The following is a 23,263-nucleotide window of genomic DNA, read 5'->3' as shown; positions in this document are numbered from 1 at the left end:
TGCAGAACTTATAGTTTTAAAACTGGGAAAGTCCCATGCAAATCATGACTGTTGATCCTACCTTCTTGCTGCTAGCTGCATTTTGCTTTTCAGTTTTCTCTTCTTCAGTTTAAAATGAAGGCCTTGGACTAAGTAGAATCTAAAGGCTGTGCCATTCTGTAATTTTGTTTGGCCTCTCATCGCTTAAGTTTTCTTATATGGGTACAGTAAGGAAAATACCTACCTTACAGGGTTTTGTGACAAATTTCTGATTATTAACTAAGATGTTTATGGCACATAATAACGACCAATAATAATAGCTAACTCTTACATAGTGCTTGCTATGTGCCAGACACAGTTCTAAGTGCTTTTAATCCCCACAGCAACCCTATCCCCATTTTAGAAATAAACAAATACAGGCAATGAGAGATTAAGTGGCTTACCCAAGATCACATAGCTAAATAAGTGTCAGAGTTTGGATTAGAACCTTCACAGTCTGGCCACAGAGACAATGCTTTAAAGTAATTTGCCATATTGCTCAATAAATGTTAATTCCTACCCCCCTTTCCCATACTTACACAGTCTAGCTGACCAATCATAGATAACAATCATCTCCACTTTCACAGTCTTTCCCAAAATATCTTAAAAGAACCATGAGAATATCTACATTTGTTTTGCAAATAGTCTGCAAACATCCACAAACACCCCCCCAACTTTCTAAAAACTGTTCTTCACTTTCTCTAATTTTACCTCTTTCAAAGGTGGAACCTTGATGATAGAAGGAAATCAATCAACCTATTCAGCATATTTCCTTCTTACCACAATCGCAAAATACCAGTCAGTTGTTAAGATCAAAAGCACCTTACAGGACCTATTCACATCACTGCCCCAGGAATCTCTTGGGCATATTGGAGATCCACTCACAGAGCCAGCTGATGACTTGGCTCCGCTCCTAGTTGTGAGGTCAGCCTGTGTCCGTGTCCTCACCTCTTCAAGATTGCAGCTCACCAGAGCCAAAGATGCTGGGAGATTTGGTCGTAGCTCTTTTTTTCCTGATTTACATTCAGGGGTTGGTGGGTTTGTGGGTAATTCCATCCTGGTTCTTGGCTTTAAGCAGTGAGCTTCCATCCTGCTCATAGTTAAGCAGGAGCTTAACTTTTAGACACCATTGTTTGCTTTCAGTGCAGCAAAAGCCTGCTGCTTCAGCACAGAGACAATTATCCTTTTTGTGTGTATGTTGACCATTCCTTTTTTATTTTACCTTTTTATATTTTGCCATCATTGCTGTGTGTTTGGAGCACAAGGTGAGCCACAGCATGAACTCACTGTAACATCTTGAATGGAAATCTTTTCCATATTGATATTCTTCTTCCCTGATTCCCTAAATTGAGTTTGCAAAATATGACTGCACACTTTCTTGGTGGATCACACTCATCGCTATCATGTCTGTTTTTGTGCCAGACTATGAAACAGTATAAAGTCTTAGCTTGATTAACGGAATCCAAGCTTCCTTTCTCGAAAACACTAATCAAACATCTCTTACAATTGTGATACATTGTCTTAAGCCATGTAGGTGTGTATTATATTGATTAATAGTGGTGTTCTAACTTACTTCCTATGTGGTGGATAAGCATGATAATTTATCGTGTGCACAAGTGAAGATCACAAGGGTCAATGCTGTGCAAACCTGTGAAGTCAGTGAAGGCTTTTCTCTATTAGCCCCATCATTACCTATGGGCTACCCTTTGCCCCATTGATGGTGGTTAACTCCCTCCAGTTCAGGTACTCAGTGTCCTCTCACCTTCTGCTTTCTAGCTCCCTCTCTCATACCTTGACTGAGGCAGCACAGTGTTGTAAGAAGAGCATGGACTTGAACCAACCTTGGCTTGAATTCCACCTCTGTCTCTTACTAGCCTGGAGAATTTTGGGAAGCCACTTTCTCTCCTTGAGCCTCTGTTTCTTAACCTGCAAAGTGGGGTAAAAAATGACATCTATCTGATAAACCTGTGGTAAAGAATGAAATGAGGTCATATGTATAAAGTGTCTACCATAGTGAGCAGCACATAATAAACACTCAGTAGTTTATCAATCATTGTCACCAATATCATTATTTGAACAAACAGCAGAGACCAGGGTTAGCCTGTGTGTTTGATAGAAATCAGCATTCTACTTAGAGAGAAAGAGCAAAGTTATGGGAGTCAGAGCTGGAAAAGTATTTGGAATGCTAAGGGTCAGAGAGAGTAGACAGGTCGTGAATTGCAGAAGTACTGGCAAGGCATCTGAACATCAAGCATGGCCTTTATGGATAGGAAGTTGGTTTGGGGTAGGTGGTCTGAGGGCTGAGAGCTGAAAGAGCAGAAAGGTCATAGAAGAGATCAGAGAGCCTGATGAGAAAAGCTGAGTCTGGAGTGTTTTAGGGAGAGTGGCTTGATAACAAAGATGTGTAGGGTGAATGAGGCAGGCAGGGAGACATCCATGCCTGCAATGATACTTCCACATCTAACTTCACCTTCCAAAACCCCACTGAAACTACTATAAAGCAATATTTGAAAAGATTAGAGGACCAGGAAAAGAGACAACTAAGAAGTCCACAAACTAGGAATTCTAAGCCCTTAGTGGGAAAAGCCAGAAAACAACCTGATTTACTAACCCTCCTTCACTCCTCACAAGAATCTTCAAAGGTTGCAACAGGTAACTCTGGAAGGGGAGGTGAAAGGGGAGTGGGTACCAAACTAATGAGGGTTTTTGAAAAGTAAGAAGTAGATTCTTTTCAAAATCCCTTTCTGTAGTTGATGCCTGCCTGCGCTGAGTGTCTGGCCCTTCCCTGCCCTGACAGAAGTCTGAAGTGTTATTCTCTGGAGAGGGTAAAGCAGAGACAATCTGGATTGGGAGTTCCCAAACATAGCCAACAGTTGGAGTCTCATATTGAAAACAGAGGGCTTAAGTGGAGGTATGCACCCTGAAAGCTATAAACCCCCAGTCTTCTCCAACTCTGACCCTAAAATTCTGGCAGCTGGAGGAGTATTCTGTGGGCCATCTGACCAACGAAAGAGAAAAATATCTAAGGATATTGATACTGAAGTGTCCCCAAAAAGGGCCCAGCTGGATTACTCTACAGTGAAGCACATAGTTTGACATTGTGAGGAAGATGAGGAAGAGGAGACCCATCCATTTGAGGATATTTATTTTCAGAAAGGGAGAGTGGACCGGAGCATGTTTCTTACTGAAAGGAAAGGAGCTAGTCAAAGAGGGAGAGATTAGAGGATTCTGGAAAAAGATATGAAAGGAATCCAAATCGGAAAAGAAGAAGTAAAAGTGTCACTGTTGGCAGATAACATGATACTATACATAGAGAATCCTAAAGATGCCACCAGAAAACTAGAGCTAATCAATGAATTTGGTAAAGTAGCAGGATACAAAATCAATGTACACAGTCTTCAAAATCCAAAGAGACACACCAATTATTGTGCCTCTTTCTTAATCATAAGTAGTGTGAGGTGCAGCAACTTGCTCTCACTTAAGAAGTAATATCCTGACTTTCCATAGAACTTCCACAGAGTTTAATCTCCCTCCTTATGGCAGACATTATATATATATATATCACAACTCACAACAAAGAACAAGGGATCTGGCATTGCCCTGAGGGATGGACAGTAAAATTAATACTCCTTGTAAATGCAAACTTATTCTGATTTTGTTTATCGTGGGGAACCGGAGAAAAGAAACTTTGTGGGTTGTCGATTTGCTCCAGAGCTCACAACACATCTGAAATCTCAGCTGCAATTGATATTGCCACCGAATTAAATCTGTGATGATCTGCTGTCATTTTCCACGACCCATCCGTCTTTTGTAGGAGTGAAACAAATGAGTTAAGTTGGGATATAATAGAAATCCCACCATTTGGTATATAATAGAAATCCCACCATTTGGTATATAATAGAAACTTTCTGTGATGATGGAGAGGTTTCTTATTTGTGCTGTCCTATATGGTAGCCCTTAGTCACATGTGGCTTTTGAGCACTTGAAATGTGGCTAGTGGAACTGAGAAACTGATTTTTAAATTTCATTCAATTTGCATTTAAATGTAAAAAGCCACATGTGGCCAAATAGCTACCCTATTTGACAGCACATCTCTAGACACATAAGAAGCCTAGTGACTTCACCATCTTTCTAATCACTGCACAGGTAGTAAATGCTACTTGACATCCCAATGTCTTGACTTCCTAGTAAACATCATCCTGCCACAACTGATAACAATTTGCATCATCATGATTACCCAAGTGGACATATTCCCCAAACATAAGATTAAGTGAACACTGCAACCTGCACAAAGATATGTACAATATATTACCAATTACATGAAGTTTTTTAAAAGGCAGAACAGCACTCTGATATTTTTATGCAATCCATGAATATGTAACAAAAGAATAAAAATCTGTGTGTGGATGATAAGTTACAAATTCAGGTGATGATGACCTCTGGGGAATAAGGACTGGAGGAATAAAGGGCAATGAGATCAAGGAAGAATACACAGGGGCTTCAGCTATCGTTGTGATGCTTTAGAGCTAAAACTTGGTGGTAAGTAGATTGTTATTTGTTATATTATCATCTACACTCTTGTATGTCTGAAATATTTTTTAAAAAGAAAACATGTGGAAATAAACACACACTTCTTGCAATTATTGTGAGCTGGACTTAAAAAGAAATTGTGCTTCACACTTTCAGACATGAGTGAAAAAGACAATAAATAAAGATATAGAAAGAATTCAGGCTTATAGGAGGGAAGGTGAGAAGCATATTTGGGGTAGATTCCCTTAGATTTTTAGTATGCATTGTTAAGATGTGGAGAAGTGAGCATTCATACACTCTTTGGTGTGTGTCTATCTTATGGGAGTAAATTTTGTGGGCAATTTGTCAATATCAATACAAGTTTACAGGTTAAAATGTATTTATATATATTTTAGCTAAACATTTCTAAAAGGTTTAAAAATATTCTTTCTAACATGTTCCTGCCTTCACTCTTGTCCTTGTTCCTAATTGAATCTCCATACTGAACCCAGAGTGGCCCTTAAAAACTGCACACTATTCTACACATTATCTTATATATAATTATTTGCAGTTCCCCCAATGTGCCATGCCTGCCCCTGCCTCTGTGCCTTTTCACATGCTTTTTCCTTTTCCTTGAATGCCATGTTCCCACCATCTAGTGTGCCTAGCAAACTTTTAGTCATCCTACAAGATTCAATCGTAGCCTCACCTCTTTTTACCCTGTATGTTTTAGTTATTAATATTCTTTATTATTTTGCCTTTTCCCTGACCTCAGCCCTTTGCACATTAGCACCTTATGCTTCCCCCATATTCTGTTTAAGAGCCAGTTTCCCCTGACTAATTTGTGAACTCCTTGAGAGCAGGGGCTGTCTTATTCATTTCTATATCCCCAATACCCAGCATTTGGAGATGTTAAATGAATGAATTATTTAAAAAGGACATTTAATGGGCAGTATTTAACACGTGACAATCCACAAATAAATAATCTACTGTACCACATAAGGTTAGTGTTTTTGCTGGTTTGCCTTTGAATATAGATAGATTCTAAAGTGCCAACAATTGGAACATAGTAACTCCTGCCACCCTAAATTACATTTTATATAACACCTTTACATACAATAATCCATTTGATTTTCTAAACAATCACAATTTAAGTATATTTTTTAGATCATAAAATGGAGAAATTGAGTGACCTCTTGAAGTTCATGTGTCCTGTTACTACTCCTTGTCAAGTGCTTGTTCCACCTCATCTCTGAGCCTTTGTAAAATCCTAAATATATGCTTAAAAGTATCTTTTCATCAGGTGAACTCATTGATATAGGTAGTATCCTAGGCTTATATGTTGTAATTTCTTTCCTTATCTACCAAAAATTCCAGGGCTTACTCCCCTGCTTATTAACAAACTTTCACACTAATGACCTCATTTCTATTTTCCTTTTTGTAGACCTTTCTAAAAAATTTAGTATGGTCATATAGCTTATGGGGCCTTACTGTAACCTGAAAGCTCATGGTCTCAATCAGACCTTTGAAAACTGATACATTAACAATAGTACTTTTCCATCCCTATTACCCAGTATTTTGTGGCATTTCTGTATTTAAAACATACGATCATCTGTCTTTACACTTGGTACTCAGGTAAATAGCATATTCTGGGTCATTTTATTTTGTGGCAGATTTGACTTTGTAAATGGCGTAGGGACTAGGTTCTTTGGCTATCCAGATTTCATCTCTTTCTCGGTTTCTTTCCTTAGCTGCACGCTCTAAAACTGCAGTCAGTTCAGGGCAAAACAGGCTATTTGAGGCTGGATAGGTGTGAGTAAAATGATGGAAAGAGGAGCCAGAAGAACTGTCATCGTTGTGGTTATCTTCTTCTTCTTCCTCTTGGTCCTGTAGCTTTCTCTTGCCCAACTTGGAATTTTTACACCAGAAAACTTCTTTCAAGTCCTGGATAAAGGTCACTTTGGGAGTAAAGATGCATAATAGAAAGATAAGACCTCCGGAGACACCACACAGGAAATACAGGCCCATTTTCTCAGGGACGCCTGTGAGGAAAACAATAAACCAGTGACCCATAAGGATCATGGGCATCGTTCAAGGAGACAAGTATTTATTGATCTCATCGCTTAGCCAAGGTAGATCCTTCTGAGAATACTCTATAATGGGGCAGATATGAGAAATACTAAAACAAACAAAGAATACATGACAAATGACAAACCAGTTCTTTAGTCTCTTGATGGTTTTGTATTCCTGAATGCTATAGATTAAATTGCGTAGCTACCCCCAAATTCACGTTTTGAAGCCCTAACCTCAATGTGATGGTATTTGGAGATGAAACCTTTGGAAAATAAGTTTAGATAAGGTCATGATGGTAGGGCCCTCATGATGGGATTAGTGCCCTTATAACAAGAGACAACATAAGGATCTCTCTCTCTCTCTGTTTGTCTCTGTCTCTCTGTCTCTCTCTCTCTGTCCCTCCCTCTCTGTCCCTCTCTCTCTTTCCCATTTAAGGACATCTAGTGAGAAGGCAGATGTCTACAGTATAGGAAGAGAGTTCCCACCAGAAACCGACCATGCTGGCACCTTGATCTGAAACTTCTAGTCTCCAGATCTGTGAGAAAATTAATTTCTGTTGTTTAAACCAACTAGTCTATGGTATTTTCTTATGGAAGCCTGAGCAGACTAAGACATTGAATAAGAATTGGACTGGGCCTTCGTGTTTATTTAATCTTTATAAATGTAGAGCCCAAGCATGGTTTAGTGGGGGTTTTTCCTAATGTCTCAAACAAAAGATAGTAGTTGGATACGCATTTTTCATTTGTCAAAGTTCAAATTACAGAGAATAAAATGGTACACTTCCTATTCCTACCTTCAAAGAAGGTGCTTATTTCACACCAGTTCCATATTAAATGCAACACAGTGCACCAGAGAGACACATATTTCTCCCCTTGCTATCAATTCAGAAAGAAGAATTTATCTTTCTATGACCTTTACCTATAATTAGTTGTCTTTTTGGATATCTAAAAATTATTTATTATGACAGGAGAAACTGCTACTGAGAGTTTACTTGGAAAAAAGCAGATAACATTATATATGCAGTATTATCTTTTTTCTTTTGTTTTTTTTAAAAGGACTTTATTTTTTAGAGCAGTATTATGTTCACAATATTATGATCTTTTCATGAAATGACCAGATAGCCTTTCTTTCCCACTGAGAGATGGATTAACTTTTTATCTTTGTCTTTTTTTTATTATAAACATGAGATATATTATGATAAAACTTAGAAAATACAGAAAATGGAAAAAACCACCGGCAATATCATCACTTAGGAATGCTGACTGTTAACTTTTTGATGTAGATCTTTCAGGTATTTTTCTAAATTTGTTTTAATGACTTTATATTCTATAGGATCTAACCGTGTTATGGAAAAACCCAAACGAACTTTTTGGCCAACTCAGTAACATTTTTCATTTGTGTAATACATTTGTTACAATTGATGAATCAATAGTGATATATTATTATTAACTAAATCTACAGTTTATATTAGGATTCACTCTTTATGTTGTACAGTTCTATGGATTTTGATAAATGCATAATGTTATGTGTCTACCATTACAGTGCCCCACCTATTCATCCCTATCTCCACTCTCAAAAAAGAAACTCCCTCATCTTCCTTAATCTGAACTAATCCATACCTATACCTATTTTATCATTCCTATTTCAACTTGCTTTCTTTAGAGAATCTGTCCCTCCTATTTCAATTGGCCTATCTTTAATTTCACTGATTCTTTCTTCTGCCATCTCAAATATGCTGTGAGCTCTCTAGTGAACTTTTCATTTTAGTTATACTTTTCAGCTCCAGAATTTATATCAAGTTGAATTTTTATAATTTCTCTTTATTGAAATTCTCTATTTGGTGAGACATCATTTTCATACTTTCCTTTAGTTCTTTGAAGTTATGCAGTCTGAGAAACAGAAAGAAAAAGTAATGAAGATAAATTAACATAGCCTCAGAGACCTGTGGGACACCATTAGACATACCAACATACGCATAATAGGAGTCCCAGAAAGAGAGGAGAGAGTTGAATAGGCAGAAAGAGTAGTTGAAGAAATAATGACAGAAAACTCCCCAAATTTGATGAATAACATAACACTACACATCCAAGAAACTCACCAAACTCTAAGTTAGAAAACTCAGAGATTCATACCTAGACATATCATAACAAAACTGTTGAAAGTTTTTAAGATGAAAAGAATTTTGAAACCTGCAAAAGAAAAGTGACTCATAATGTACATAGGATCCTCAATAATTTTAACAGCTGATTTCCCATCAATAAACCATTGAGGCTAGAAGGCAGTGGGATGACATTTAAAGTGCTAGAAGAAAAAGACTTTTAACAATGAGTTCTATGTCCAGAAAAAAATGTCTTTCATAAATGAAGGAGAAATTTTAAACTTTGAATCAAATAATTTGGTACCTATTAAATCCTTTCATGGTGTATAAAATAAAAAATGGTGCAGGGAAAAGAAATTAAGGTTGTAGTTCTCCTACAGAAATCTGGAAGATTTAATTTAATTAAGTGTAGAGAGAGAACATGTTTTAAAAATATTGTGGGTACACAGAATGGGAGAAAATATTTGCAAATGAAGTGACCGACAAGGGATTAAAATCCAAAATACACAAACAGCTCATGCAGCTCAGTATCAAAAAACAAACAACCCAATGAAAAAATGGGCAGAAGATCTAAATAGACATTTCTCCAAAGAAGACATACAGATGGCCAAAAAGCACATGAAAAGATGCTCAACATCACTAACTATCAGAGAAATGCAAATTAAAACTGCAATGAAGTATCACCTCACAGGGGTCAGAATGACCATCACCAAAGTTTACAAAAAACAAATGCTGGAGAGGGTGTGGAGAAAAGGGAACCCTCCTACACTATTGGTGGGACTGTAAATTGGTACAGCCACTATGGAGAACAGTATGGAGGTTCCTTAAAAAACTCAAAATAGAACTACCATATGATCTAGCAATCCCACTCCTGGGCATATAATCTGTGGAAAACCATAATTTGAAAGGATACATGCACCCCAATGTTCATTGCAGCACTATTTACAATAGCTAAGACATAGAAGCAACCTAAATGTCCAATGCCAGAGGAATGGATAAAGATGATGTGGTATATATATACAATGGAATACTACTCAGCCATAAAAAAAGAATGAAATAATGCCATTTGCAGCAACATGGATGGACCTAGAGATTATCATACTAAGTGAAATGTCAGACAAAGACAAATATCATGATATCACATGTGGAATCTAATTTTTTAAAAAATGAAACAAATGAACTTATTTACAAAATGGAAATAGACTTACAGATATGGAAAACAAACTTATGGTTACCAAAGGGGAAATGTGGGTGGAGGAGGGATAAATTAGGAGTTTGGGATAAACATATACACACTACTATATATAAGATAGATAATCAACAAGGACCTACTGTATAGCACATGGAACTCTACTCAATATTCTGGGATAACCTATATGAGACAAAAATCTAAAAAGAATGAATATATGTATACATATAACTGAATCACTTTGTTGTATACCTGAAACTAACACAAGATTGTAAATCAACTATACTCCAATAAAATTAACATTAAAAAATATTGTGGGTACAGCTATTGGTACATGGATCTGACTGAAACAAAATAGCTAAAAAGTTGAATAAATTTTAGAAAATGTACTGCTAAAATAAAAATAAGTCTTAACTAATGGAAAATATGATGGTTGTGGATTTTAAAATAACCCTTTCATGGATAAGAAGTATTCCCAGAGAGCTTCTCAGCCCCTAACTACAGCCTCATATTTCAAATATTACCAAAAAGAATAAAAGAAAAAGAAAGATTTTTCTAAAGGAAAATGCCAAGATTCATAGATAAGGACACAGTGGGAGAATTACTCCCAAGGAACAGAACAAAGGCCTAATCAAACAATACTTTCCACCTCCGGTCACTTTTAGTTCAGGTGTTTCTGGATCAAGGGGAGTCATATCTGGACTTAATGTAGAGACTACCACATACCACCTAGAGATCCCAAACTTTGAGCTCAATACAGTCAGTGATTGGGACTTTCTGAGTGATTTATTGTTTGATAGATAATAGGTAATTGTATTGTCCATACTGAATATTTGGTGACCAGAAGGATAACTCATGCTAGATGGTTTTATTGTTCACCCGTGGTGTAAGTGCCTGACTATTAGCTTTTGATTTCTTATGTTCAAAGACATCCATTGCAAACAAATACATTGCCAGCTACTAGATAAAGAGTCAGGGCACCCCCAACCCCAAGTTTCCTTTTGTTTAGAAAGCTCTGGCTTTTCCCTTCCTGCACTTTAATTCCTATTCTTATGTTTTAAATTCACCAATAAAGAGTGAACCTGTGAAACCCTAGGCACCCTACCTTCAATCCCAATAAAGGCAGAACCCCATATCCTCTCTCTCACTCTCTACCTGGGACCTCACTGTGTGGCCCCAGGCATGCTGTGTACCCTCCAGGACCTATGAATAATAAAACTTGCTTTGATTTTTTTCAACGTTCCCTGATGTTTGTTGTTGAGGTGTGTCTTGAAATCATAATAACCACAAGGGCTGGTCCGGCCACAACATTGGCTCTGAAAGGGGAAATGTCTTTAGGAGCTCACTATGAGTATTACGGGTCCAAGTGAGTGCTTCTAGACATTTCTAGCTGATGACATCACTATCAATAGTCTGAGACCAGCACAAAACATCACCAGATATTCCAGTTTTTTACCATGAAGTGCTGCTTCCCATAGAAGCATTATACATCCCTTTCCTATTGAACCCAGCATGGCCATGTGACTTGCTTTGATCAATGAAATGTTCAACAAATATTTATTACCCGCCTCTGATTGCTAGGTACTTTACTGCTGGTGACACAATAAAGATGAATGAAGTCTTTGCCCTCAGAAAGCATAGTCTCCTCAATAGATGGACATATGAAACTCAGCCTTCTTGCCACCCCATCCCCGAAGATTCTCAGTAAGATGTGTAAAAGAAACACAAATATGTTTCCAAAAAAAGCTATGAAAAGTTAATCTTTAACAAAGTCCTACAGAAGCTTGAAAAGGAGTTTTAAAGAAACGTTGCTATGGTCTACATATACCCTTTCAAGATTTTAAGAAATGAAAGTAAAGAACTTTATCTCTTTTAAAAATATATTCAGTTATTGAACTGTGCTTCTTAGCCATGACACTGTTCACAGACTAAAGCACATCAGCTTTATGTGTTACACACCACACAGAACAAAATTTGTTTTAAATCCACTTATGTATCTCTCAGTCTAAAGCTCTAATCATTTCAACAGCTGCTCCCTCAAGTAACCTTATGCCTTATCTTAGAAGGTGATTGTGATGAAAACTTTACCTTAAATTTTTTGCCACTGAGCACAAAAAATTAGAATACACTATAAAAACAGATACTAGAATAGGAATTTTCCTGCCACAGAATTGCTGTTGAGAACAATAGCTCCAAGTACCTCCACATTAAAGAGAGGTAGTTGACAATTCATCTGAGCAGGACTTATAAAGGGCTGACTCCGAAACAGTTTTGTGTCTTCTAGCTCGTAATCATCCATCTCCAGGCTATATAAAAGAATGAGAGAGTGCTTGTGGAAAGAGGCTGGTAGCACAAATTTCTTTGAAGCATCTTCCATCAGGTGATAGTGTGTGGAGTGCTGTTTCCCCTCCCTGGTTAAGTGCTTTTCATACACTATCCGTTTTCACATGAGGAAATTTTTACCCTCATAAAGTATGGATGTGTCACCTCCAACCCCACATCATCCCTGCTGGATGTGCTGAGATTAAAAAGTTTACAGTCCTACCTTGTACTACTACTGAAGTAAAACATGTAAGAGAATTTTGGAGCAAGCTTTATCTGTATCCCCTGGAGTTTGAAGGACACATAACTTGGTAACGGGCTCTTTTTTAAAAAGTCCAGAAACAAGAGGCTAGCTGGAGTTGTTTGAAATAACAAAGCAGAGATACAGTTGGTGAGGAGCAGCCTTCACTGCCCAAGTTTTGGTTGAAAGATAAAGTGTATTGCTTCCCTTGGGCCAGAGTGGACATCAGAGAATGTGACTAGGACATAAACAGATGGAGAGATATACCATGTTCTTGGATTGGAAGAATCAACATTGTGAAAATGACTATACTACCCAAGGCAATCTACAGATTCAATGCAATTCTTATCAAATTACCAATGGCATTTTTCACAGAACTAGAACAAAAAATTTTACAAGTTGTATGGAAACACAAAAGACCCCAAATAACCAAAGCAATATTGAGAAAGAAAAACGGAGCTGGAGGAATCAGGCTCCCTGACTTCAGACTATACTACAAAGCTACAGTAATCCAGACAGTATGGTACTGGCACAAAAACAGAAATATAGATCAATGGAACAAGATAGAAAGCCCAGAGATAAACCCACGCACCTATGGTCAACTAATCTATGACAAAAGAGGCAAGGATATACAATGGAGAAAAGACAGGCTCTTCCATCAGTGGTGTTGGGAAAACTGGACAGCTACATGTAAAAGAATGAAATTAGAACACTACCTAACACCATACACAAAAATAAACTCAAAATGGATTAAAGAACTAAATGTAAGGCCAGACACTATAAAACTCTTAGAGGAAAACATAGGCAGAACACTCTTTGACATAAATCACAGCAAGATCTTTTTTGACCCACCTCCTACAGTAATGAGAATAAAAAGAAAAGTAAACAAATGGGACCTAATGAAACTTAAAAGCTGTGTAGGTTCATGAGAGGTAAGACAAAGAGTGCATCATTATGTCCAGAAGGAGTGCAGTATTGAACGTCCCAAAAGGATCCCCAAAGGGAAACAACCAACATTAGGGCACCTGCCACCTACAGGACACTAATACCATATTACAACAGCACTATTCAGTTAAAACCATTTTGTCTCCTTACTTCTCTCTCGTACTCCAACCTACTCCAAATTCCTGAAGGATCCAGAAGCAGTATAGTGATTTGGAGCATAAGGAATTATCAAGAACACTATATAAAATAACATTGTTTAATATATTTTATGTAAATAAGAGATTGAAAATATGCATATAGAGCAAAAACCATAAAAATGACCCAGTAGATTTGAAGAAGAACCAAAAGGAATTCTGTAAATAAAAATATAATAATTTTAATTAAAATTAATCTGATAGGTTTAATGGCAGATCAGATACAGCTGAATTTAGAGCACTGGAAGATAGACCAGAAGAAATTATTTGGAATGCAGCATAGAGATAAAAAATAAATACAAGAGATAAAAAACATGAAGGATAGAGTATGAAATTTTACTATATGGTTAATCAGAGGCTTAGAAGGAGAGGAGAGGAAAACTGAGCAGAGGTAATATATGAAGTTATAAAGGCTTATATTTTCTAGAACTGATGAAATCCACAGGTTCAGTAATTCCAATGAATACCAATCAGGGTGAATAAAAAGAAATCCACATCTAGACACTGCATTTAAAAACCAATGAAAGTATCTTAAAAAATGAGGAGAAAGGAAACCTCTTTTTAAAAATGAATTACAACAAATAAATGTAGAAGAAATGAGAATTGGAAAATCACTATTTTGCAACCAAAATAATAATTCTTTCAGGCAAAAATCACTGATAGTGAGTGAAAGTTTGTTGAGGAACAAGACATTCATATAAAGCATCTCCCTACAAGATATGTACTACTTACAAAGGGAAAATTTATTTACAGTAAAGAAAACTGGGACCCATGACCTTAACCAAGTTTTCAAAGATAACATGATCAGTAATGGGACAAATACGTCACTTCTATGGTATTTCTGCCAAAAGTGCATAACATGAATCTAATCATGAGGAAACACTAGACAAATCTGAACTTATGGACATTCTACAAAACAGTGGGTCTATGCCTCTTCAAAAATGTCAAGATCATGAGAGAAAAGACCAAGGAACTGTTACAGATTGTAAGAGACTACACTGAAACTAAAAACATGAAATGCAAATGCAACATATGATCATGTATTGAATCCTAGATCAGAAAAAAATATAGTTATAAAGAGCATTATTGAAACAACTGGAAATTTTTGAAAAGGGTATCTGGATTTAATGGTGGTTTTTGTCAGTGTTAATTCCCAGATTTCAAGGGTTTTATGGACGTACAATGGTTTCTATGTATGTCTTTGTACGGATTGTACGGATATACAATGGTTATGGTTTTTGCTCCATGCTTATGAATGAGAGATGCTTGTAGTTTTAAAGATATACACTGAACTACTTTAGAATACTGGGGCATCAAATCTACAACATATCCTCAATGTGTTCAGAAAAATAGTATTATGGATATATACCCAGAGATAGATGGTTAGGTGATATAATAAGAAAGCATATGTGATAAAAAAATTTTTTTTGGCCACACAGCATGTGGGATCTTAGTCCCCTGACCAGGGATTGAACTCATGCCCCCTGCAGTGGAAGCCCAGAGTCTTAACCACTGGACTGTCAGGGAAGTCCCTGCATGATGTACAAAAAATATTTTTAAATGGAGAACCTAGGTGAGTTCTTTGTACTATTCTTAAAAGTTTTCTATATGTTTGAAGTTATTTCAAAATTAAAAGTTTAAAAGTTCTATGTGAGTCTACTTTGCTCAACTCTATGCAAATAAATTTGCAAATCAGAATAAAATGAAAATACGCCAATCCTGAAATGTAGAAAGCAATAGGAACTTTAAAGCTATAACAGGAAAATGCAAACCACAAAATGTTGGTGCAACTATATTAACATCAAACACAATAGACGTTAGGGTAATAAAACTTACTGAAGACTTAAAAGGTCACTACATACAAATAAAAGGTCAATACACCAGGATGATGTAATATCTTAGGCAAGTGATAACATAGCCTCAACATCCATAATCAAAAACTTACAGGAGTAAAGGAAGGATGTGAAAACTCAACACAATTAATAATATTGATCTAATAGTCACAAACAGAACACTTCACTCATTACTACAGAAAAGAAAATTGTCATCCATGTGCCAGAGATCTCAAGGAATGAAGATGCATGCATGTTTGTGAGAGTAATTTGTATAAGATGGAGCAGGGATACTTCTTTTCCTGACGACCATATAGGAAGTGAGTCAACCCTACGGGAAATGTGTCTCAAGGGAATGGTAACCTATTCTGTCTCCCCAGTTTGTTGGCCAGCTTTGGGTATGTTGGAGTGGCAGAGTCATCTAGGAGCATCTATAAGGGACCTGCTCAAAAATTCACCTTTCTACATATACTTTCACCAAAAAGGTCTATAGCATTTGACATCATTTGAAAACTGCATTGGACTGATAATATATCAGTATTCTTAACTATTTTTGAGCCAATAGGTCTCTTGGGAATCCAATATAAGCTGCTACTGGGTAAAGGATTTCTTTTAGGGGTGATAAAATGTTCTAAAATGTGACCGTGGTAATGGTTACACAACTCTGTGCATATACTAAAAATCACTAATTGTATGCTTAATATGGGTGAATTTTATGGTATGTAAATTATACCTACAAAAATCTGCAAAAAATGAAATAAAAGAAAACTTTTTGGAGGAAGTATGCCATTTGAAAATGAGTCAAATATTAATGAAGTTTGGACTAATCACCTTAGACTCTGCTATTATATATTAACTCTATAATTTAACTCTATAATTTAAATATCTAATTATGATATAACATCTGAGTCCCAGAGATTGTTTGTATGGAAGGGATCTACTGTATGGAAGAAGCTTTCCACCGTCAGACATTCTAGGCAAGATTTCCAATAGAGTTAGACAACAAAGTACCGTTTCAAATATTAAATTCCATTTTTATGAGGCTTTATTTTTGCACTTAAGACTCTCTAGATTAGATTAAATTCCCATGACTGTGTCAGAATGGAAGAGATATTTTATAGGAAGGCATTCTGCAAGAGATCAGTTTGGATCCAAGTTTTTTAAGGGGGGAAAGGATAAAGAAAAGAAAATTTAGTATTAAATAAAACTATTTAGCTATTCCATTTCTAATCATTCACTTGTAGGCAGTCCTACTATGCAGAATGTCTTCTGATACTTACCATATATATAATCAGACAGTGTAAACGGGTCCAGTGAGCTATGGTCCATTTGTTGCAGCAGCTTTATAGGCACTGAAATGCAAAACATCAAGGAGTAGAAAATTTGGCATGGGAATTGCAGTTACTGTTCATATAGTGGGGATGGATAGAAAGTTGATATTTGGCGGACATTCATTAAAAAAATAATATATTGTGAGAGACTAAATTAGTGTTAAACCTGAATTTTAAAGTGACAGCATTATCATACCTATTTATTTCCATGGAATAAATTCTAAGTATTGAATCAGGTAATGGTCTAGGCATTGTCACAGAACAGAGGAAGAAATAAATGAACTAATGAAATTTCAAAGCACAGAAGTAAGGAGTGTACACTAAGTACTAAGGACTCTTGAACTGGAAAGTACTGAAGACTTTGGACTGAAGCAATTTCAAAATAAGGATTTGCCAAAAACCAAAGAAGATGAGGCCATTGTTTTAATGTATGGAATGGCTCCTTCCTCTCAGTTTAGAAAAGTGTTGACATATTTTAAATCAAAAATAAAAATTTCTCTGTGATCTCACATCCCCTTGGAGCTATCTCTAAGTTTTCATCTCACTGTCCCTCTTAACATTATAGGCACAGTTGATTACTTCTTCCTTTCCATCAGTCTTCTCCCTTTATGCGTTCACATCACATTCTTCTCATCTTCTTCATACTTTACTTATCTCTTCTTAGTCCCCTTTGAAATCTCTTTTTCTCTGCAAGTATCTTAAGGCTAATATTCCTTTGGACTTTGTTCTAGCCCCTCTTCTCTTCAAACTATACACAACAGTTATCATGCTAGGTCACCTTATTGTTTGGAGATTTCCCCGTTCTATAAATATGAGTAGGATAAATATCATTAACCTTTTAAGGAGAATGTAAGCATATTTTAAGATATATGAGTGATAGCTATGTTAACCGCTTTGGCTACTCAAAGCCTTAACCCCTTTCTATGACTGCAGTATTAACTCACATTATGGGTTTTTGTGCAGAGAAAAATCTACCTCCTATCACAGGAGATGAAAATTCTAGATACTGACTTTTCCAATCTCCCTTACAACTAGGGATTTGTAACATGACCTAGGCTCCCCCAATCAGATGTGTCTATGCCAGATTGACTTGGAAGCTAGAGACATAAGTTTTCTCTCTTTGGTGGCAGCAGCTGTTTAGTGGAATAAGCATTTTTCTTACCAGAAAGTTCCAAAGTACAGTTTGGGGCATTTTTCTTTGGTGTATAGCTGAGACAGGTTATACATCCTTCTCAATAACTGCTTTGAGACATCCACTGCCCTTTTAATAAACTCTTTTTCTGCTCAATCAGCTTACGTTGACCTCTACCGCTTGTACCTAAGCATCCCCAAAAGATACATCTCCTAATACCTTCACTACTGGCCTCACCTTCAGATCCATACGCATATATATACCTGCTTACTTATAATTTTCTCCTGAATATCTCACAGGTATGGAACCAAAGTCACTTAATAACTGTATAAACTTGAACATGTTACTTCTTCTTTCTGAACTTCTGTTTGCTTTTCTATAGAATGGGAATAATACATACCTACCTCACAGGATTATTGTAATGATCAAGTGAGAAACATGGGTGTCAAAAAAATTTTAAACTGAAAAGTGCTATACAGATTTTAGCTATTATTGTAATTGTAAAATATAATTTATAATATTGTAGCTTTCTCACAGTAATTTATTAAGTGATAGAGATACCCTGTTTTTCTTACCACATATGTAGGAAACTTGCAGCTGTTTCTTCACTCCTGGGAAACAAGGTTCACCAAAAGTAGCTGTATCTGCAAACAATGTACAGTTTTCTCTCTTTTGACACTGTCTCAAGACTCTTTGTAGAGCATCAGGAGCTAAGCACTCTGTTGGTTATGATTCAAACAAACAAATAATTTGAGAGTTGGGAAGAAAAAAAGAGGTAGAATGCATAGGAGAACAAGAATAGGTATTTCTGCAATGCAGGCTTGAGAGTGTTTTTTTTTTTTAACATGCAAAATATTTTGAGGTCGCAAGGAAACAGAACTAAAAGGATGGTCTTGCGGTCAAAACAGTCTATTCAGGTACCACCACTGGGGTAAATGAATCTGGATACTGTTATCTTCTTTGTCACTTTACTTGAGATACAAATGATCATGGAAAGAATATCTACTGGATTGGCCTGACTTGGTTAGCATGCCCACTCCTTGGCTAGTGAATAGTATTGTCCCATTAGACTATAGTCGATGTTAATAATTTCCTAATAGGAAATTCAGGATGTTGGTAGGACAGAAAATAGATGCTGGGCAACAGCAACAAATGCACATTATTCTTGGATGGAAAGAGTAATCTTGATTTTTTTTTTTTCTGTCACATCATACTGCCAGGCTTCAACACAACACCAGGTCCAGAATTGTCTTTTGGCTTAGAGAGAAGCCAGCATCTTGGCTTATCTTCCCCAGGAAGCAAAACCATAGGACCTCCCAGGTTCTTGGCCAATATCAAATAATGCCTAGTCTTAGGTTTTCTCTCCTCTGAAATGCATGAAAGAAACTCTTGTGATTTTTGTACTTGAAAAAGTGCAATACAATTTTTGTTTGCCAAGGGTTTTAAAGATTCTAATTTTCTCCAAGCTCCTACCAGCTCAAATTCTTTTTACTGCTCTGAATATAGAGTTTGCAGTGTGTTATTTTAGATTTTCAGTATCTATATGTATTTAGCAATTAAAGATATTAGTACTGACTAGTGACTTGGAAAATGCTTATGGCTAAAATTTTTAAATATTAATTTTCTTCTGTCTCTTACGGAAGAAGGAATTGAAGTGTGGATGAGGGAGCCAGGTCAGAGGTATCTTACGCTCTATCACTAGAGCAGAGTTTCTCAACCTTGGGACTATTGACTTTTAGGGCTGGATAATTCTTAGTTGTAGGGGGCTGTCTTGTGCATTGTACAATGTTTAACAGCATTCTTGACCTCTACCCACTAGATGTCAGTAACAACTGCCCCCGGTTGTGAGAACCAAACATGTTTCCAGACACAGTGTCTTTGGGAAAGAGGTTAAAGTCACCTCTGATTGAGAATCACTGGACCAGAGGTAAACTAAATAATCCTGTGCATAATCCTGTGTAATAGGAAAAACGTTTATGAAGATTTTGCCCTGAACTATGCCAAGGTTTATGCAAATCAACAAAGGTTATTCAAAGTCTTTTAACCTGAAGCATTCAAGAAACATGTCTTCTACAGAACCATGAATATACCAGGAAGCAACACAATGCAACAGTAATCACAGAGCAGCATCACTGAAAATGAGAGCAGTATAGGCCAAAGAGAGAAATTATGGCCCTGGAAATTGCACACAGACCCTATTTATTGATACTAAAGTTTCAGCACACTTCAGCAATAACGTGATACAATGTTGCATTATTAACTGAGAATGTCAATGTAACTGGGTTTTCCAATTAAATTCTTAGGAATGTTAATTTCTTCTGTGGCATACACTTGAGGATAAATTGGAGTAGGCAGAGGCTACTGAGTTTGCACATTTTAAAACTAAGCATTGTCTTACACCCACACTGTCTCTGCAAAACATATAAGGCATAGCTTTCAAAACCAACATTTCTGTGGCCCTGAACTAGCTGATCAAGATTATACTCTTGCTCATAATATAGTTTTGAACCAGCTGAGAATGTACATATTATGTATTCAATGCTAGTCTCATAACATTGCTTATATGTTGGATATCATAGTGATCTGGAATATATTAGTCCATTATTTAAAGTTCAGTAAATCACTAATGTTGAACAGAGAATTTGGAAAAGTCTGTTGTAGATTTGTGTGTCTTCTATTTCCAACATACCTATGACAGGTCCATTTTTATTCATTACATCACATTCTTGTTTTCCTTCCATGAATTTGCCATAATTTGCAGAGAAAATTGTCAAGACAGATTTATTTCTGCACCGAAGCCTCAGCATACCATTCTCACATACTGTCTTTATTCGGTAGTTCACTAGGAAACAAGGTTGATACTTTAGATTCCCTTTCAAATTCAATATTACATTCCAACATTTATATTTTTAAACTGTTTTGAAGCACTGATAGTTTAAGCCTCCTTAAAATGAGGAGAAATATATAATAGAGTCATCTGAACTTGTAGAAATCAGCTATCAGAAGGATTACAACCCAAATTTGGGATTCCATGAAAAAATTTTAAATAAGAGGAGGGTTAAAGCTCTTACTTTTAGGTAAATTTCAAATCTTTCTTTAATTATAGAATAGAAGTAAGCCACTGTCACCAAGAAGTATTTTGTGTTTCTGGGTTATACAGCTTAAGGTATTATGCAGTGCTTTTCAAATTGCTAAGCATGAAAACAGAAACTGCACTTAGAAATGAGCCCACAAACTATGTAGGTCCCATCCTTTTTGGTAAATTCCCTCTTGATTTTAAATACCGCTGTGAAACTTGCCTGGTCTACATTTATAAGATACTACAAGATACTTGTATGTGCCAGGACATGGATCTTGTCCAAACATTTGACTATTCACAGATATCTGACACCAGCGTTGGTCTTTGCACTCATCCAGGAGTTTCTTGTGAAGAAGGAAAAGGGAGAGAAATTACTGAATAAAAGTTCACATCAATGTGTTATTTCCACTAATGAATTTTACAAAATTTAAAAAAGTTAAATTCTTTAACTTTCCAATAAAATGTTTCTTTTTCCCCTGACATCTAGACATTCTATTTACTGAACTCTGAGAAGAGAATGTATATATAGTGATGGATTAGACATAAACACTAAGGCCTTGAATTACAGCTCTGTTACTTACTTGCTATGTGATTATCAACAAATTGCCTCTGTGAAATTGTATTTCTTTGTATGTTAAATAGAGATACGAATTCCTGGCACAAGTTAAGCAAAAGGCTATTTTCAAATCTAATTTATACAGAAATGAAAGCTTTTAATATATGGACAAGTTGAATACTCTCTGGTTCTAGAAATGGTTAAAAACACCAGGTGGCCGAACAATTATTGTGGTTAATTAAAATGGGAATGAGAGAGGCAGCACTTAAAGGTGAGAAAAAAAACAAGAGAGCATGGTATCATGAGAACCAGAGGAACTGAGTGTTTAAAGAAAGGTGGAATGGTAGACTGTGTCAAATGACACCAAGAAGTCACATTAGATAAAAACATAAAAGTATCCATCAAATGTAACTTCATGAGGATCAATAGTGACCTCAGTGGAGTTAGTGGTGGCAGGAATAAGATTAAGTGAATTGCTACCAAGAAAGTAAAGATGGAGAGTGTATTCTCTCAAGCAGATAAGGATTAAATGATGTCAGTCAGGAAGCTGCTTATATATTAGCCTCTAGGGAGAACTATAATGTTCTCAATTGATTCCAGGTATATTTTAGCTTCTATTAGATACTGAGCTCTAGGAAGCTTCCCAAATGATAGATACCTTAATCCAGCTCCATCTAGGTCACCAATAACCTCTATCACTGAATAGCTGTGTAACCTTGGGAGAATCAGTTCACCTATCTGATCGTTAGTTTCCTCATCTATAAAATGATATTTAAAGATAGGACCTACTTCACGTGGTTATGTGTATTAAAGGAGAGAATTCATGTATTGTGCCAAACAACATGCCTAGCACATAGTTAGTACTCAAAAAATGTTAGCTATTATTATATGAGAGAGGAAGGGAAATGGTCAAATTAAGATTATGTAACTAAAATCAAAACTCTTCTAATCTAAATGGTGTAGTCAAGTCATCTATGATTAATTTCTTTCTTTTCCATTTTACTCACATTTCCCTGGTAATTACATATCTAATCTACTATTTTCTCAACTAAAATTAGATAGGTTTCCTTTTGAATGCAAAGTTACCTGGGCCCTTGCTTTCTGAGAAGTTGGATCTTACCTGTCTAGCTGTGATTGACACACAGGTGGCATTTTCACTGGTCTTACCAGTTAGAGTTGGACAAAAGTTTTCATCAGGGACTTTACGACCATAAAAAGCAGAAAGGATGCTGATAGATGTCTTTTGTGGGCAAGTGATTCCAAGTTTCTCTCCTTCACAGGCGTGAGCTGTATGGTTCTTCAGGACTTTCTTTAGGTAGCCTGAGGAAACTTTAGAGATAGACAATGGAGCAAAATACTGTATAACTCCCAAAGGATTTTGTGTAGGGTGAAGGACCTCCAATTTCATCTTGGCTAGCCCGCCACACAGTCCCTGAATATCTTTTACAGAATCCCAGCAATTGGTCATCTGGCATCTGCTTAAACACCTTTTAGTAACAGGGGATTTGAAACATGGTTGTTGAATAGTTCTGTTAAAGTGTTTTCTCAAGTTGACTGAAACCCTGGCCTCCCTGCTGCAACTTCTATTTAATGATCCTACTTCTATTACGTGGAGTTACATAGAACAGGACTGAGCTCACTTTCCCGTGATGCTTCCTTAGATGTTTAAGCACAGTGACTTTCTTGGACTTTCTTGGATCACAAACCAAATTTTCTCAACTTTTCTTCCTTCTAAATGGTTTTC

At 36.4% G+C, this 23,263-nt stretch overlaps 1 protein-coding gene across 1 annotated transcript; it reads right to left on the bottom strand.

Moving 5' to 3' along the window:
• Positions 1–20: 20 nt before the first annotated feature.
• LOC309652771 (protein eva-1 homolog C-like) lies at positions 21–22,987 on the bottom strand (the record flags this gene model as incomplete). The annotated part of the gene is made up of 5 exons (XM_082446765.1): positions 21–6,569; positions 16,702–16,773; positions 18,460–18,603; positions 21,169–21,307; positions 22,640–22,987. 5 exons carry the CDS (start codon positions 22,985–22,987, stop codon positions 6,187–6,189), a joined length of 1,086 nt encoding a protein of 361 aa, XP_082302891.1. The 3' UTR covers positions 21–6,186.
• Between the last annotated feature and the right edge of the window lie 276 nt (positions 22,988–23,263).

Source organism: Balaenoptera physalus, assembly GCF_965194825.1.
Source record: "Balaenoptera physalus genome assembly, chromosome: X".
Lineage (NCBI taxonomy): Eukaryota > Metazoa > Chordata > Mammalia > Artiodactyla > Balaenopteridae > Balaenoptera > Balaenoptera physalus.
The sequence above is the reverse complement of the archived record's forward strand: the minus strand, read 5'-3'. Positions and strand labels throughout refer to the sequence as shown.